This window comes from Nilaparvata lugens, chromosome 6 (genome assembly GCF_014356525.2).
Source record: "Nilaparvata lugens isolate BPH chromosome 6, ASM1435652v1, whole genome shotgun sequence".
In the NCBI taxonomy this organism is placed as follows: Eukaryota; Metazoa; Arthropoda; class Insecta; order Hemiptera; family Delphacidae; genus Nilaparvata; species Nilaparvata lugens.
Window position 1 is genome coordinate 1636712 of NC_052509.1, and position 17989 is coordinate 1654700.

Consider the following 17989-nt stretch of genomic DNA (forward strand, 5'->3'; position numbering starts at 1 on the left):
AAAACATAATGGCATAGATGGCTAAACACGGTGATGGCCACTAAATGTCAACTGTAGACTCCTGAAAAAATTCACTCAAGGAGTAGTATGGTCTGGCACGCAGCCAGGACTTGAGTCTCCTCTTAAACTCACTGTCACTCAAATGACGCACAGATGGAGGTAGCATATTAAACATTTTAATAGCGATATTGGGATAACAGTTCTGAGCCTTACTTAGCCTACATCGAGGAACATTGACTTCGAGAGCATTTCGAAGTGAGTAGGCACTCTGCAACCCCCTCAAATTCACTGTCAGATTGGTATTCCTAATACCAACCAGGGAAGCAAAGATGAACTGGCTAAAAACTGTGAGAATCCCAAGTCTGGCGAAGAGTGGCCTACAGTGCTCCAGATGACCACTGGATGATAATATCCGAACTGCCTTCTTCTGCAGCATAAGAATACTCTCACAGTGTGAAGAGTGTCCCCACAGCAGTATTCCATATATAATGTGACTATGGAACAGTGAATAATAGGCCATAATCAAATGTTCCTCAGTCAGCAAGCACCTCAGTCTTCTCAACAGGTAGATCACACGAGACAGTCTTCTGCATACAGCATCCACATGAGCACTCCATGTTAACTTTGGATCGATGTTAAATCCCAGAAGCTTCACCGGTTCATTCAATGAATGATTGAAGTGGTTTCTCAGAGTGCACATGATATTCTGTGTCTTGCCGACGTTGAGCAACAGCTTGTTCTCCTGAAACCAGCGTTCTGCACCAGCAAAGGACTCCTCCAACTCAAGGGTGGCAGCTGCAGGCGAGGATCCTCTCCCAACAAGGGTTGTGTCATCCGCAAACAGCAGCTCACTTCCGCCGACTCTCAAATCGTTCATATGCAGGATGAACAGGACTGGCCCCAGGACAGAGCCCTGCGGTACCCCATGCCGTACATGCAGTTCGCCAGATGATGCACCCCGAACATTCACTATCTGCCTTCTGTCAGAAAGATAGGACTTGAAAGTGTCAGCAACAATGTCCGTTATACCATACTGACTCAACTTTCCAAGGAGAAGCTCATGAGACACACAGTCAAAAGCACGTGATAGGTCACACAGCCTCACTGCCACAGAATCTCCACTCTCGAATGCATCAATGACTTCGTTGATCAGGGCCAGCAGGGCGGTTTGTGTGGACTTGGACTTTCTAAAGCCATGTTGTCTATCAGACAGCAAACTATTCCTCTCAAGATGGTCCATTAGCTGATCCTTCATGGCAACCTCTAAGATTTTTCTGAGTAAGGGGGTAACAGTAATTGGTTGGAAGTTATTCTTGTCCTTCTCATCTCCCTTTTTGTATATAGGTACAGTTTTACCCAACTTCAAACAATTCGGAAAGTAGCCCAGTTTAAGACACTGACTAAAGACACTGGCAAGATGAGGTGCCATCTCATCAACCACTGATTTCAAGAAAGCCACAGTAAATCCATAGATGTCCTGAGAAGGTGAATTTTTAAAAGGAGTCACTATTTTCAATACATCATTCTTCGAGACTCTCCTCCATACAGAAAAGACAGCGGGTTGCGCTTCTACATTTCCAACACCATTTGGCTGAGTCACTGGAATCTGTTGAAGAATGGCCTCCACGGAGTTCAGATAGTGACTGTTCATAACATCTGGACTGAAATCACATTGAGGCTGTGTAGACGCTCTGCACTTGTTTATGTGAAGGAATTACAAATTTTCTACAAAACTCGCAAATTTTGTATGACCTAGCATAACATTCTTGGTTGATAATGCAATATATATATATATTGTAAACTGATTTTCAGTCCTATAGCCTAAAAACATTTATGCATGTTTTCTTGTGCACTTTATATGACAATAAATTATTATTGAATTGAATTGAAAAGCGTAGCTCCCTTTAATGGCTGACTTTCAGTTTGTGCCGTTCTCATTGCAAGTCTGAAACGGGAACACTTTGTTACTCTGTGTACTGATAAGAGGTAGGCTGGAGTCAAGGGGAGGATATAGGTATATACCATCCTTGGGCTGGAGTGGGCTAGAGCTTCAGGGATAGGGGATGACTGAGAGGGCGCAAGAGATATGTAGGGAGAGAGAGAGAGATGAATGAGGAGTGGGTGCGAGTGAGGGTGAGGGAATTCGAGTGTGAAGGAGTGAGGGGAAGCGAGACAGGGATAGGGAGGAATTTCGGATCGATACTTCTCGTTTACAGCGAAATGTCTGGAAATATAATCATCATCATCATCTCCATGATCAGCAGCTCCATCCCCCATACAACCTGGCCAGTGCAGCGATGACAACATGGAGATTCATCTCCCAGGCTCCTGTTCTACTAATCCTGCTCAACTCGTTCCAGGTTGAAACCGTCCAAAAAGGTAAATCTGAAAACCGTCAAAAATCTAAATCAAAACCCAACTGTTGTCAGCTGCATGCAAAGACTTGGTAGCAAAACAAAGCTCCATTCATGAGAGCCCAGTGCTCTGATGAATGACACACCTGCTACTAAAAATAGAACCACCTTATCTTAAAATTTGAATAATTTATTGTTTTTCAAAATTTGCTTGGATGATTATGAGTTGAATGTAGTGAATATAATGATATTTAATAATAGCCGGTATATAAAATATATTATGTGTATCGAGGATTTGATTTGTGATAAGCAGATAGCATAATAATATTGAATGGGTTCTATATTCTAAACGTTTCAAGTTATTTTACTTCTACATCTACAAGAGGGGGACCTGTTCATTAGAATGGAAACAGCCCGTTGCTAATAATAGTCTATATTTATCACTTTTCAATACTTAGTAAATTACTTATCAATACCTACAATAATATTTGTTTTTTTTTGTGTTGATGCTGACTTGAAGATATAGACGATAGAGGAATAGTGTCGATAAAAGAGAAAAATACATGGAATCGGCCAAGTAAACCACCTTAAAAAACTGATTGGTGAGGAACACCAATTGATTCATGAACGAATTAATTGAAAATGAATAACAAATAACTTATCTCTCGCAATAGGCTATTAGTACAACTCTTATTATCTATAATAAGTCTACAATAACTTACAACAAAAGTGTATCTGTATTTTGATAACATTTTTCTTAGGTACCAGGTTTTCAAGATATCAAGACTAGAATTAATGAGCCTAGGTACGGTATACATAATTTTCAACTATTTACTTTAACATAGAATATGATACAATATTGTTTTCCAGACAGAATATCAGTATTATTCTAAAAACTTGTACAAAATAAAAGAAAAAAACTCAGGAAGTGAAAGTGTAAATTTTTAGTGAGAAAAAGTCAAATTCGGTTACAAAAGTTACCGAAACTTTCGTCATTCTTAAACTTTTAATCAGATCTTCCTCCCTTCGGGCTAAGATGTCTACATCATCTGCATATGCTAGGAACCATTCTAGTAAGCAGTGTACCTCCAACATTCAAACCTATATTTATTTATTTATTTATTCGTGGATACAATTTTACAAATCATATAAAATAATATATTTGTGACTGCTCTTTCCATAGCAAGATTAAACTAAGTGCCTGACAGAGCACCTCCCTGCCTCAGACGCATCTCAATGTTAGAACCTCGAGATACTTGACCAGCGATACCAACTTTGCTTTTGATTCCTGTCAATGTCATTTTCACAAGGTGCACCAATTTATCTGGAATCTCCAGTATGCTGAGTGTTTTTATATAGCAGGTAAATCCTGTCTACACTATCAATACTCTTGCTTGTTACAGGGATATATACCTAGTATTTTTGTAGTATTATTGTTTTTGAAAATGTGATCAGTTGTTGTTCTCCCCTGTCTGAAACCAGTCTGTATTTTATAGAGTGAAATTCTGTTTTGTGCAATAATTTCAGTGGCCGTAAAAGAATGCCAAGACGAGGTTGACTGTCTGGTGTTGGGCCACATGCATCCTCTGTGCCTGAACTCGCGGTGCGTGGACAGTCAGAGTTTCTTCAAGAAGCCCGGCGCCCGCATGGAGGACCTCGTCAAGCCTCGCAAGTCGACCACTGATCTCAACGAGAGACCTCTCGTTGGCGAGTCGCTGTTCGGTCGGGAGGGTACTTTGGCCCGGCGAGGTATATCAACTCAAATCAAATCTATCCATCAAAATTTCATTTCCTGAAACCAATATTAAATACTACTAATATGATAAAAATGTACAATACTTGTACAAAAACAACAATACTGTAGTGTGGTTCACGATATAATGACAGTGGAGAAAGATAGGAGAACAATGTTGTCGATCCTCACTGTCTTGTCAATGCCTTCTTGACGGTAGCTAATACAGATATTAATTGTTCATTCTCGTTTAAAATTATCAATTATATTTTATCAAGCAAGAAATAATATTTTTCAATAATTTCATAATGAATTTTCATAATTAAAATGAAGTATTTTTTAAATGAATTATCAATTCTACATAGTTGAAAGCCGATCTGGCAACAGAGCAAAGCGAGAAAGAGATAGCGCTATCCGCTTTGTTGAATGATAGACAAGGAAAGCAATACTATTGCTAATCAAACACTGCCAATATAACTTAGATCTCACTATAATTCATTTTTACTGGGTCTATAAATATTTTATTCGACTGAGTCATTGTCAATATTATAGAACCGTTCCATAATTAAATAAAAACACACATATATATTGTCAAATTCTACACAGTTTTATTCGGTAAACAACCATGATTTCGTGACCACACAGTCAACTTGAAAATGTGACGTGTGATGTGGTGTGTGGTCGTGTACCAAATAAAACTGTGTAGAATTTGACAACATAATTATGTGTGTTTTTATTCAATTATTATGGGTAATAATTATTTCAAACTAGTAGCAGATAGTCAGTACTAATCAGTAGATCTTCCCTTATCTCAGCTAGCAGGTAACCCGTGCTCCGCAAGGGTTCGATTAAAAACTTGGCAAACTGAAAACTTGATGTAATGAAACATTGAAGGATTGAAAATAGGCCTATAACCATCCTTGGTGAATAAAGAATCTATATGCAAAATTTCAAGTTAATCAGTCCAGTAGTCCAGACGATATCAGATATCACAAGTTTCTGTGTCACACTGAAGATGACGTCATGATAGGTGATGCATATTCACTTGAAACGTCATATTCACTTCACCTCTTTATAGGGACACTACAATAAATTATTAGAAAGAAACAAAAATCTTCAAGTACCCTTTTTTAACTTTGTTGATGACAAATGAGGAATCCATTTCACTTCATCAGCCTGACACACCAGGGCGCTTGATTTATTTAGAAAAGAATAGTATGATCACCTCAACACATATCATTATTTATAGTGGGGTATCATAATTATTAGAAAACATGAAGAACCTATACAAACCTATAAAAACATATTCATAACCTATAAACTTGAGTGTTGATAGGAAATGACATTGGGTAATACGGCAAGGCAGAACATACAAAAGGATCTCTCTGCCGATAAAAGCCATATGAATAAATAAAAAATAATTAGGACTTAGTTTATTATTAGCAATTTATTTTGTATGTATATTATAATAATAATTATATATGCTTTTGTAAATAAACTCCTCTGGTTGCAATTGACAATCAGAGAAATTATTATTATTATTAGTTTTGCGGGTTGGACTGTGTGGCCAAAATGTGTAAGGAGACTGCGTATGATTTGAAGTTTATTTGGCCGTTGATTAAATTAGATCTGTATTATTTGAGGTGTTTAAAATTTTCATATTATTCTAGTGTGTTAAGTCTATGGCCTTTTTAGAGGATGTGTAATATTTAAATATCGTTTTTACCCTTTTTTATTTTGAATGAGACATAAAAAGGTTACTAGAAGATTTTCATTTAATTCTATAGGGTAGCCATCAAGTTGTCCCTCCGACTACTTGACACCTACTGGACCGGAGGTGTCAACTAGTCCCGACCGTAAACGACAACTTGACACCTCGCACCCTCAAGACAGGGTGTCCCCCCGACTAGTTGTCACCTCCTCAGAAAGGATACAACTAGACGGGTATGACTCACGTCTACTTGTCCCCTAAAAACCGGTTTCAAAAGGGGACAACTAGTCGGGGTGTCAAGTAGTCGGGGTGGCACCTAGTCGCGTACCCATTCTATAGTGTTTTTCTCCAAATGAATCATTCATATTCGACTACATTCTTGTGTATTAATTACAGCAGGCACATTGGTGAAGCCATGCAAAAATTATACGTGACTGTGAGCTAGAGGGCCTCAGTGGACTTGAAAAATCTTGAAGTATCATACCGGTTTTTATTTTCGATGAAACATAATAAAGGGTACTTGAAGATTTTCATTTAATTCTAGTATTGAAACACGTTTGTGTTTCTCTCCAAATAAATTCTTGATTTTTGACTACATGTTTGTGTTTAATTATTGGATTTGATTTGTTTTGGAATAGCAGGTACATCGGTATGTTTATAATGTTTTTCTCTAATAAATTCTTGATATTCGACAACATGCTTGTGTTTTCATCGTTTGATTTGGAACAGCAGGCACATCGTATGCTTAATTTGCTTTTAAATTAATTTGTTCTCCAAATAAATTCTTGATATTCGACAACATGCTTTGTTTTCATCATTTGATTTGGAACAGCAGTATGCTTAATTTGCTTTTAAATTAATTTGTTCTCCAAATACATCCTTGATATTTGACTACATTCTTGTGTATTATTTGATTTGATTTGAAGCAGCTGGTTCATCAGTGAAGTCATGCAAAGAGACACGTGACTGTGAGCTGGAGGGTTTGAGCGGCTACACGTGTCTGCACTCGAAATGCATCTGCGAGGTGGAAAAGCGATTTATCGAGTCGGTGCAGTACGGCAAACGTGACAGGTTCCTCGACCTGCTCAAGGGAATAATGGCTGACTCGGCATATTCCAAGTGCCACGAGACGGTCTCGCCCGAAATGGTACTGTGGGGGCTGGCAGGAGGACTGCAGTATCAGAGCAACGGACTTCCCAAAGGTATTCTAGTTTTTTTCAACTATCAAGAAATGAAAACATGAAAAACATTGGAACACTGCTAAATATTATCAATTTTCAGATCAAAGGATATTCCATTGATCCACTCGAAATGGATATTACATCTTATCAAATGAAAAGACTGATATAGTTATTTGTGCAACTAGTGCGCAAAGTGACAGTTTGCTGCACCGAAAGAAACGTTTATGCCCGAGCCGTAGGCGAGGGCGGAATGGTTTCTTGAGTGCAGCAGAGGAACTTTGCGCACGTATTTCACATTAAGTTTTTCCTACAGTTACCATTGAATATGAAAAGTGGGTAATTATGGGTAAAATTGCCTGAAATGCATCAAATGTTTTTCTGTGTAATTTTATTATTGATAAAAATTTATTGTCAAATTGAATAAAAATGTTGTCCTTGGTTATAATATCTAATAGTAATAATTAGCGCGTTGTGCTTGGTTGCACCTCTGCTCACTATAGCAGCCACAGCAGTCACTGTTACCAACTTCATTTTGATTTTGCTGCACTGTTGCTCCATATAACCTACTAAGTATTTTGCGTTGCCATGAAGTGTGCAAAATTTTTTTCGCCCCACTTGGATGTAATGAGCTGGTTTACGTGCGTCATATGGTGGCCGAAAGTGATTGTTTTCCGACCAGGCCGGTAAAACTTTACGGCCCTAGGGCTGTAAAATGACCTTGAATAACAGCTGACTCTGATTCGATATGAACGGGTTTACAAAATAGTTTATGAAACAGAATCAGTTTATGCTTCTAGAATTGAATAAAGTATTTTGCAATAAGATACTATCATTTCATTTGGATGAATGAAATACAAATAAGATATTATAAACTACTCAAATTCAATTTTCAGAGTATAATAGAATCTAACCTCAAACCTCATAGTACTGCGTTTATCACAAAACCTGGTGGATAGTTTTGGAACTACTTGGGCAATATCCATGGTGCTGAACGTTTTAACAAATAGTTTATGAAACTGAATCAGTTTATGCTTCTAGAATTGAATAAAGTATTCTGCAGTAATATACTATCATTTTATTTGGATGAATGAAATAGAGGTAAGATATCTTCTTCTTCTATATAATAAGAGAGAGTGGGGTTGTGTTTGTTCGCATCAAAACATGTCAACTTGTGGATTGCATACCGGAAAAACGGCAATGATTTAGATCTCCAAATTTTGAACATAGATTCTAAAAATATCAATCTCGTGCACCTGGAAGCCCAAATTTCTATTTTCCTTCTAGATTTTTCAGAATATTAATGTTCAAATTCATCTATGCTACCGTAGGCTAATTGAAGTTCCATAGCTCAAAGTGTGTATTTTTATCAGCAGGTTATAAGACTACCATTTACGAACGTCTATGTGGCGCAGCGGTAAGAAGCTTGCTTACGGAGCGATGGTACCTCGGTTCAAATCCCCTGATGCTTCCCATTTTTTTGTTCTTAATTTTTTCCCTCGAAACGTATTATTATCAATTATTTTTTGAAGGAATTTGTTTTCATTACTATTGAACTTGGATTTTATCAAATAATTATTTTCAATGTAAAATTTTGCCACCAGTACAAATGAATTGGACATAGTCTTCATGCTGTAGGCCTATAATTTATTGAATTTCATAAGAAAAACATGAATAGATCACAATAAAATGAGTAATAATTTATATTCTTCAGTTATAATGTAGGCTACTATCAGACACGAATTCCCAGTGAAACGAGTATTTTAGGTATTTTTTTGGAATTGGGAAAACAAAAGGCTGCCTGATTCAAATTGAGGAGGATCCTAATAGAACTAAAATTTATTGATGTATTGGAAAAATCAATATGATTCTGTGAGGTTTCCAAGTATTATGTATTCTTCAGTTTTCTATACTTTAATAACTAGATACTAATAACTATACTAATAGCTAGAGCTATGACCTTCCACTTTTGTTTTCGGAACTGCTTAATAAACAATTATTCTCATATATATTGTTTATTTCTCTGTGTGGCGAAAAATAGCGTTCGCACCATGGGCAAAAATGTTTTTCCGGCTCTCAATCTTTTCTAGTCCTCGGCCTACGGCCTCGGACTTGAAAACCGATTTCGAGCCGGAAAAGTCTCATTTTCGGCCCTAGGTGCGAAATATACTATTCCGCACTAGAGCGGAAAAGTGATTCTTTGCGTTCTGTAATCAGTGCAGCAATGGCCACTTTTCAACGTAACTGTAGGAAAAATATTGTTAATTTGCCAAGCAGCGAACTTTCACACAACGATTATTGAATTCATTTTAAAACTATTTTTAACGACACTACAGTCTAATATCTTTGAATATTACTTATTAAAACTAGTACTCATTAGACTGTAGTGTCGTTAAAAATAGTTCAAAAATGTATGATTACTTGCAGTTTGTAATGGATACCGGTAATGAAATAGATGAGTATTATTGAATTGTTTTATTTTTTCTATGATAATAACACTGATAAATATTATCAAATCGCAGAGCTAGTGAAAAAAGGATTTATTCCCAAAGGTTAGTTTATTTTCTCCAGATTTTATTTTTTATTTTTCATCAATATTATCATATTCTACTTAATTTTATTAGTATTTTTTCAATATAGACCTACTCTCTGTTATAGTTCATAAACAATACTATAGCAGTTCTTGAAATGCATGAATTCAGGGCTATTTATATTTATTTATTTTAGTGAAACTAGTTGTTATAATATGTATTTTTAATCTATTATTTTATTAATTTCAAAAAAGGGTAGTCCACTATAATTCTATTTTATAAGTACTATTGCTATTATTTGAATAATTTACATTTCTTCTTCAGTTTCAAACGATATTTTATAATGTGAATAAAGAAGGTGGGGAAATGAGAAGTTCATCCAACTTCTACACTATCAAGTTGAAATGAAAGACATTCTGATAAAATTGATCAGATATTTTTTATTCATTCATTTCTATAGGGCTTGAACGTTTTCTGTAGTCTTCCTAATAATAATTCATTCGGAAACTTGATGATGGCATAATCAGCCGGAACTATACGTGTCTTCGGAAAATAATAGAGGGTACTAATATTCTACAAAAATTAATCATATTATCTAGGGCTCAATTCACAATTGCATGCCAACAAGAATCGCATTTGCAGTTCAACTCATCTGCATCTCATTCATTAATTAAATTCAAATGATAATTCATTAGATGAATTTCATATTTCATGAAATTAATCCAATTATCAGTCTGCAGGCCAATAGGCTAGAGTGCTTAGTAGGTAGTGTAGTTTATTAGAGCCTGCAACTCTGTTAAGTTTATTATAGCTGCTCCAGCTATGCGTTATGGGTGCGATTCTGTGTCATTTATAACTTCATCCAATTTAAATGAAAATATAAACCTCAGTACCATTTTAAATTATTTTGTCACAAAATATTTCGGACATTACCGTCATGCCATTTTTATAAAAATTTCAATTTCAGACAAAAATGGCATTAATGTCCGAAACATTTTGTGACAAAATAATTTAAAAGGGTACTGAGATTTATATTAAAAGTAGCCCTAAAGAAGAAAGACAACTTCATCCAATTGTATCAAGTACTAGCACAGAATTAATAATAGAATTATTAGATTAATAGCATTATAGGAGATTTCTCTGGTACTGTATATAAATGAAACCAGTTTAATGTATGTTTTGTTTTATTATTATTATTATGTTAATAAAACATACAAAAAGGAATTATATAAACCGATTGATATTAAAACAATGTGTTTCATTTCAGCGAAAACGTACGGGGATAAGTGTAAAGCTGATTATGAATGCTCTGTCAATGATGGAGATCTAGTCTGCAAGAAAACAGAGCCAAGGAGGTGCAGATGTAAAAGGTGATTCATTATTCCACTTTTATTCATTTATTCATTATTCCACTACTAAAACTCTATTGATAAATGAAAAATCTATCGAGTAATAAATACCAATAATTGAATGTATGTACAGTACTTCAATTGTATGGTTAAGCGTAAATTCAAGTGTAATGACGTTATTAGGTTGAATAAAAACGACTTGATATGAACAATGATATTAATAACTAACTTGATACTAACTACTTCTAAAAACAATACTTGAATTTATCAAACAACAAAAACACATTTAAACAACATTATTAAACAACAATAAAAGAAGCTATTAACAGCATAAAATGTTTTGCAAAATCGTTACAGTACCCTTTTTAGTACTCTTACTAGACATGTAATTGAGTGGAATATTACTTATCAATTCATTTCAACTAAATTCAAAATTTATAGTTTTCATGTTTATTTTGGACTAAAATTTTATAAATATTGTACACGTGAAATTCTAACCTTACCTTGGACTTTGTCACCTATAAATTTGGAAGAAGAATAGCACAAAGACTACCTTATTATTTTATCTTTTATAATGTTATTGCATTAGTGTCATTCGCATTGTAAATGAATTGTAAATGTAGGTTACGAAGTCCAATACATCTATGTAATTATTTTATTACTTTTTTCTCAACAGAGGCCTCGTATGGGACTCCATCGGGTTTCGCTGTTTCATGGGAGATGAACATCCACCTTATGATGGTGAGTTTACATATTCTATGAGATGAAAAATTGAAAAAAGAGATGATAATATTTATAAATACATTTTGTTTTGATTTTAGAAAATGAGACAAATTTGTTGTTATTCATTGTTGTATAATAAATTGTAGCATGATGAGGTGAAGAAAATGGAAATAAGTTGACTCAAAGCTCACCTCGGTCTATCCAACGAATTCGCGAATGAAAGAAGTTTAAGGCTGTAAATATAGTGGACTGTACCTTCAGCAGTAGCCTATACCTGTAGTATTAGGCCTATTGATTCATCATATTGATTATATTACTTATTATATTATATTTATTTATATTGATTCATTTTCCCAGAATGAACCCCGTCATAATGAAAACCAAAACGAAACACTTTAATTTATTTACGATCTGTAGTACATTTTTACTTTCCTTGCCCTATTACCATAGGTAAGGAAAGTATTGCTTTCCAAAAAAAATAAGGTTCCCTAATTTCAAGTTTTCTATATGCTTCAAGGTCCCCTGGTTAATAAGTTAAGCTTTGATAAATTTAGAATTTATTAGATGCAATACAAATTTCACAAGAAACCAATCAGTTTGTTCAAGTTTACTTATACAAACTCCACATAAACCAAAGAAAACTAATCAATTGACTTTTGACATTTGGATAAATTCAGTGCAAAGAAGTTGGATAATATTGTTAAGAAGCTACTCTCGATCTGCTTCTATCATAAATAGTCTGATAACGCGAAATATTTTGGTATTTGATAGTAATAAGATGTGTTTTGCTGTTATCAGGCTATCTCGATCCTGTAAGGCAGATGATCCTGCCAGGAGTCGTATTGATAACCCTAGGTGCCATGATATACCTAGGATTCAAGCTATTCTGCAATTGGTGAGTTGAGAGTAAATTACCTATGTAGTAGCCTATGAAAAAATATTTGCAACTGGAAGCTTTCTTTAACAAAATGTATTTGATGAGATAAATCGGTGTAAAAAAAATAGAGTACGAACCGTATTTTGAAAGAAAGAAATACACAGTGTCCCACGAAGAGGTTAACATGTTTGATTTTATATCAAGTGCCCATTCATGCACCGAACATTTTGAAATTTCACACAGTTTACAATTTAGATTCTAAAAATATTTTAGGAAAATTTCAACTCCCTAAACTTCGTAGAAACAAAATGTCGGCATATTGAAAAACGATACTTTAAGAACATTAAAAAAGGTGTTTTTGGTTTTATAAAATACTAGCCGTCAGGCTCGCTTCGCTCGCCATATCCGTCTAGCCAGGGGGCTCCGCCCCCTGGACCCCCGACTGGATCGTCCAAGAATGAGATCAGCAGGCTCGCTTCGCTCGCCTGCATTTTTCATTTGAGAATTTTTATCATATGTTAGGACAATCCAGTCGGGGTCCAGACTAAACGTCTGGCTAAACGGATATGGCGAGCGAAGCGAGCCTGACGGCTAGTAATATAATATTCCCAGGATTGAAGTAGCAGTGCCCAATCAATTTTTCCGCGATAAATGCATTTAAATCTTCAACTTGGTGCCAACCTAACAAAGTCAACTCAACTTAATGCCAACCTGACAAAATTATTAATTTAGTTGCCAGTTAACAACTGTTTCGAAGAGGTACTCTATCTAGATCATAGTTCTATAGTAACATATGATATGGAAATTTCAATTATATTTAAGAGATTGGGAGAAGAAGAATATACATGCTAAAAGACGAACTTTAAACCCTTAAAAACAACCCTTAGAGTTAAAATATTGCCAAAAGATTTCTTAGTGCGCCTCTAAAGGGCCAACTGAGCATACCTACCAAATTTGAACGTTTTTGGTCCGGTAGATTTTTAGTTCTGCGAGTGAGTGAGTGAGTGAGTGAGTGAGTGAGTGAGTGCCATTTCGCTTTTATATATATAGATTTTTATTGTTACACTTTAGTGCAATATGACTTTTAAATAAAAACTAGAACATAGCCACATGAAAAACCTTAGTCAAAAATTATTCAAATTGAAATCCATCCACAGCAACACACTGATAACAGCGCTTAAGAAATGATTCGTAAGCTCTTACAAAGAAACTCCGCGGTATCCGGAGAAGTTCCTCTTCTATTGATCGTTTTAGTTCCTCATAATTATTGAAGCTATGGGTATAAACTTTTTACTTTAGGTAAGCCCATAAAAAGAAGTCACAAACAGTTGAATCTGGTGATTGGGGTGGCCAATCTAAAAAATCACTTCCACAACCAATCCAACGGCCATGAAGTTTGTCATTTACTAATTTCTTGACATGTTTTGCGAAATGAGGTGGAGCACCGTCATGTTGGAAGATTGCTTGATCCATTCCTGGTACAATCAAATGAGCCAAGACTACCGCAACGAAGTAAACAAATCAGATAATAACTCTTGAAATTAGTTTTTATAGGAAGCAAATTGGTAAAATTTTCAATATGCCACCACTTTTTTCTACGAAGGCTAGGGACCTGAAATTTTCCCAGAAATATGTTCAGAACCTACTTTGGAAACTGTGTGAAATTTAAAAAAAGTTTGGTACATGAATGGGCACGTAATTATAGAATTAAACGTGTAAACCTCTTTGAGGGACACGGTGTAAATTCAACTACTAGCCCATATGACAACTCTCCTCCCGTCACAAAATTCACTTTGTAAAAGTTTAAAATAAAAAATATCAATTCTTATTCACGCTATGAACCGAAAAACTATTGACCGGATGTTAAAGCCAACTATAAATATAATGTAAATACATAGTATCTCAATAATCAAGACCTACATAAAATTTTATCTTCGTAAGTGGGTCTTATCTTAGAAAATTACCACTTTCTGTACCATATTCTCAAGAGTATTTCATATTAATATTAAGTTTGTTTTTATATAATTGCAGTGGCAGGAGAGGAATGAGACGTGCGCCAGATATGGAGTCGTCACATTTGGTACCAAATCCAGCTACTTGGGTAGCTTCTTACAGGGGTAAAACTAAATCTTTTTGAACATTCTACTATTTTAGATATATTTTCAGAATGATTTTTCTTTATTCATTTTTATAATGATTTTTCAGTTGAATCAATTATACCTAATCACAATTTATTTATGCATAGTAAATTCATACTGCTTACTCCAAATCAGAAGCACATCCTATACTATTAAACGAGCAATTTCTGTTTATATGTTTAGATGTTTATATATCTGTATGTGACCAGATCTCGAAAATGGCTCTAACGATTCTCACGAAATTTGAAAGAAAGTAAGTTTATGATATAAAAATTCGATTGCTCTAGGTCTCAACCCTGGGATAACTCGCTGAAGGACATTAAAACAATAAATACGTCCTTGGAAAAACAGCTGAAAATTTTGTCGTCTGTTGATGATGGAAGTGAGAGAGACAGTGCATGTGTTTGGAACTGAGACAAAATTATGACTCAGCTGTTGAACTTTTGTAATTATTCAATCAGTGCCGGTTGTACAAGAGCCGGTTAAATTTTAATCCTGATTAATTCCAGTAGAACCAATCTGATAAGCTATCTTTATGAAGTGGTTTTCTATTATTTGAATTAAAATTTAACATGCTCTTGTAAGATAAATTTTTGCATTCCTCTGGGAATTAATCTCAATCCACTGTGATTAGATGGAACCTTCCTGTATGAACTATAAATATATTATAATTTCTTCTTTCGTAATAAATATTTTATATGCTTTTGTACTCCAGAGCGGAGCTCGGTGCGCCGATATTAGGTATAAAACATCGATTAATTGAACGTTATCCTGAGTAATCAGGTGAGTCAAAAAAAAACTCACTAGACTTGACCTCATGGAAAGTACAGTGAAATTCAATTCAAAGTCCATACTGTAATTCAAGAGACTTGAGATATTGTAAAATATCCACTTTATTTTAATAAAATTATTATTTTTCAGGTTCATACTGTAAGCAATTTTGGTAAATAACCATAACATTTCCCATCCAAACAATACTAACAGTATGTACGGTACTCATTCATTTTGTCAAAAGCAAAATAATATTGAAAAGAAAAAAGACTTAATGAATATGTAATGATAGTAAATTTAGACCTGAGCCAGTCTGGTCTACTATACTTATATCATAACATAATTATTCAATGGTTGTTTTCACACTTACCGATTGCCAGCCGACACTCAGAACTGTCCTCCGATTGGCCAATTCTCATCAACAACTGACTCTCAGCCAATCAGAGGAGAGTTCTGGATGTCGGCCGACAATCAGTAAATGTGAAAACGACCATTTTCATAACTGATAAAATACAATAACAGTCTAAACATACTCACTCCAATTTTTAAAGAAACTAAAAGTATTGAAACCAGAAAGCTGCACCCCTTCCCCCACTACTTAAAATATAGTAATGTTTCATTTTAGACGTTTATTTATCGAGCAATATGCCATCTAGTATAAGATACTGTAAGTCTACTATTTAAAATCTTAGAGTTGAAAAGTCTAGAACTTGGCTAAATCTCAAGCTCGGAAACTATGGCTCTTAATAATTGGAATAAATTATCAATATATTAACAAATTGCAAACAAAAGAATAATTATCGTACGGTTTGCAACACTGGCGCGGAAAATAGCGATGTCTTTTACTCCACCATCGTTTACGGTGAGAGGGAGAGTGATGATGCAGCAGAGTGGTGGTAACCAATGCTAAATAGCATTTATCACATTGAACTGATGATGCAGTAGTCTACTTTATTCAAACTTGGCGCGCTCGCATAAAAACGATCATCTTTTGGTTTCTTCGCCTTTTTCATATTTATTTTAAATATTTTTAATTACATGTCAATTTCTGTCCAGTCATCGGCGAATCCAGAGGTGACCGGACGCCTCCTCGCCTCTGATTGAAACACAATATATAACTAGTTATCAAGTACCCTTCATTTTATCACAACATTTTATTACTAGTTTCAACTCTTCAAGAGTTTTTGAAACATCTTCAATAGCTCTTGAAGAGTTGAAACTAGTAATAAAATGTTGTGATAAAATAAAGGGTACTTGATAACTAGATATATGGTGTTTCAATACTTGTAGTGGCTTTAATAGTTATTTGTGCAACTAGTGCGCAAAGTGACAGTTTGCTGCACCGAAAGAAACGTTTACGCCCGAGCCGTAGGCGAGGGCGGAATGGTTTCTTGAGTGCAGCAGAGGAACTTTGCGCACGTATTTCACATTAAGTTTTTCCTACAGTTACCATTGAATATGAAAAGTGGGTAATTATGGGTAAAATTGCCTGAAATCCATCAAATGTTTTTCTGTGTAATTTTATTATTGATAAAAACCTTAATCCTAAAATCCTAAAGTCCTCGTTGTCCTTGGTTATAATATATAATGAATAATAATTAGCGCGTTGTGCTTCGTTGCACCTCTGCTCACTATAGCAGCCACAGCAGTCACTGTTACCAACTTCATTTTGATTTTGCTGCACTGTTGCTCCATATAACCTACTAAGTATTTTGCGTTGCCATGTTGCAAATCTGGAGTGCAGAAAAATTTTTCCCGCACTAGAGCGGAAAAGTGATTCTTTGCGTTCTGTAATCAGTACAGCAATGGCCACTTTTCAACGTAACTGTAGGAAAAAATAAGAGTATGTTTAGATTATGTTTGTATTTCATCAGGTACTTGATATATTATTCTATTGCGTTTTAATCTATCCATATACCTTGTTACTGTGATAAAATTTCCGATAGTTTACCGTTTTCTTTTTTGGATTTTCCAGTTCTGAGTCCAGTGAACGGCACCGAAGTCCGCACCACACACACTCAGCCGCTCCAGCCAGGCCTCCTGGTGCCCGATGGTCCTCCCACCTACGAGGAGGCGCTCACACACAAGGTCATCTTCAGCAGTTACAATCCAACCACCAATCAGGCTCATCCGTTGTGAATACACCACTACTTTTCTTACCAGTCGTTATCAAACTGTAAATAAAAGCGTTCTTTTATAATATTTTGTCCTGTATTTAATTCCTCTCACACTGTATTTATTGAAATTGTATTTTGGAATAAATAAATTGAAATTGAATAAACATTTTAAAAAATGAATGAAATAAAGGCGGGGCCACACAAGTCATGCAGCGTTCCGATCCCATCCTGGTCGTGTGTTGATGGGAGGGATATTATCTTATATCCTTTTCAGAATTTCTAGAAACGTATATATATATATATATATATATATATATATATATATATATATATATATATATATTTAGGGCTACTCAAGTTTTTATTTGTAAAATAATACCGTCTTAGAACCCTTTTTAAAACTTGAAAATATAGTTAAACATCCGAAACTGGTTGTTTTTTAATTTGCGTTTTTTATTTGTTACTTTATATTAATAGTTTTTTTGAAAGGGAACTAGGATATTATTTT

At 35.0% G+C, this 17989-nt stretch overlaps 1 protein-coding gene across 2 annotated transcripts; it reads left to right on the top strand.

Annotated features, from left to right (window-relative positions):
- Nucleotides 1–1970: 1970 nt before the first annotated feature.
- LOC111057613 lies at nt 1971–17566 on the top strand. Of its 2 annotated transcripts, none has more exons than XM_039429924.1 (8): nt 1971–2379; nt 3882–4103; nt 6727–6999; nt 10774–10876; nt 11532–11596; nt 12377–12473; nt 14487–14572; nt 17340–17566. In XM_039429924.1, exons 1-8 carry the CDS (start codon nt 2298–2300, stop codon nt 17501–17503), a joined length of 1092 nt encoding a protein of 363 aa, XP_039285858.1. In that variant the 5' UTR covers nt 1971–2297; the 3' UTR covers nt 17504–17566. The 2 variants fall into 2 exon arrangements, with proteins under 2 accessions (XP_039285858.1, XP_039285857.1); XM_039429923.1 differs by having other exon boundaries at nt 2271–2379; nt 6724–6999.
- Nucleotides 17567–17989: the final 423 nt, after the last annotated feature.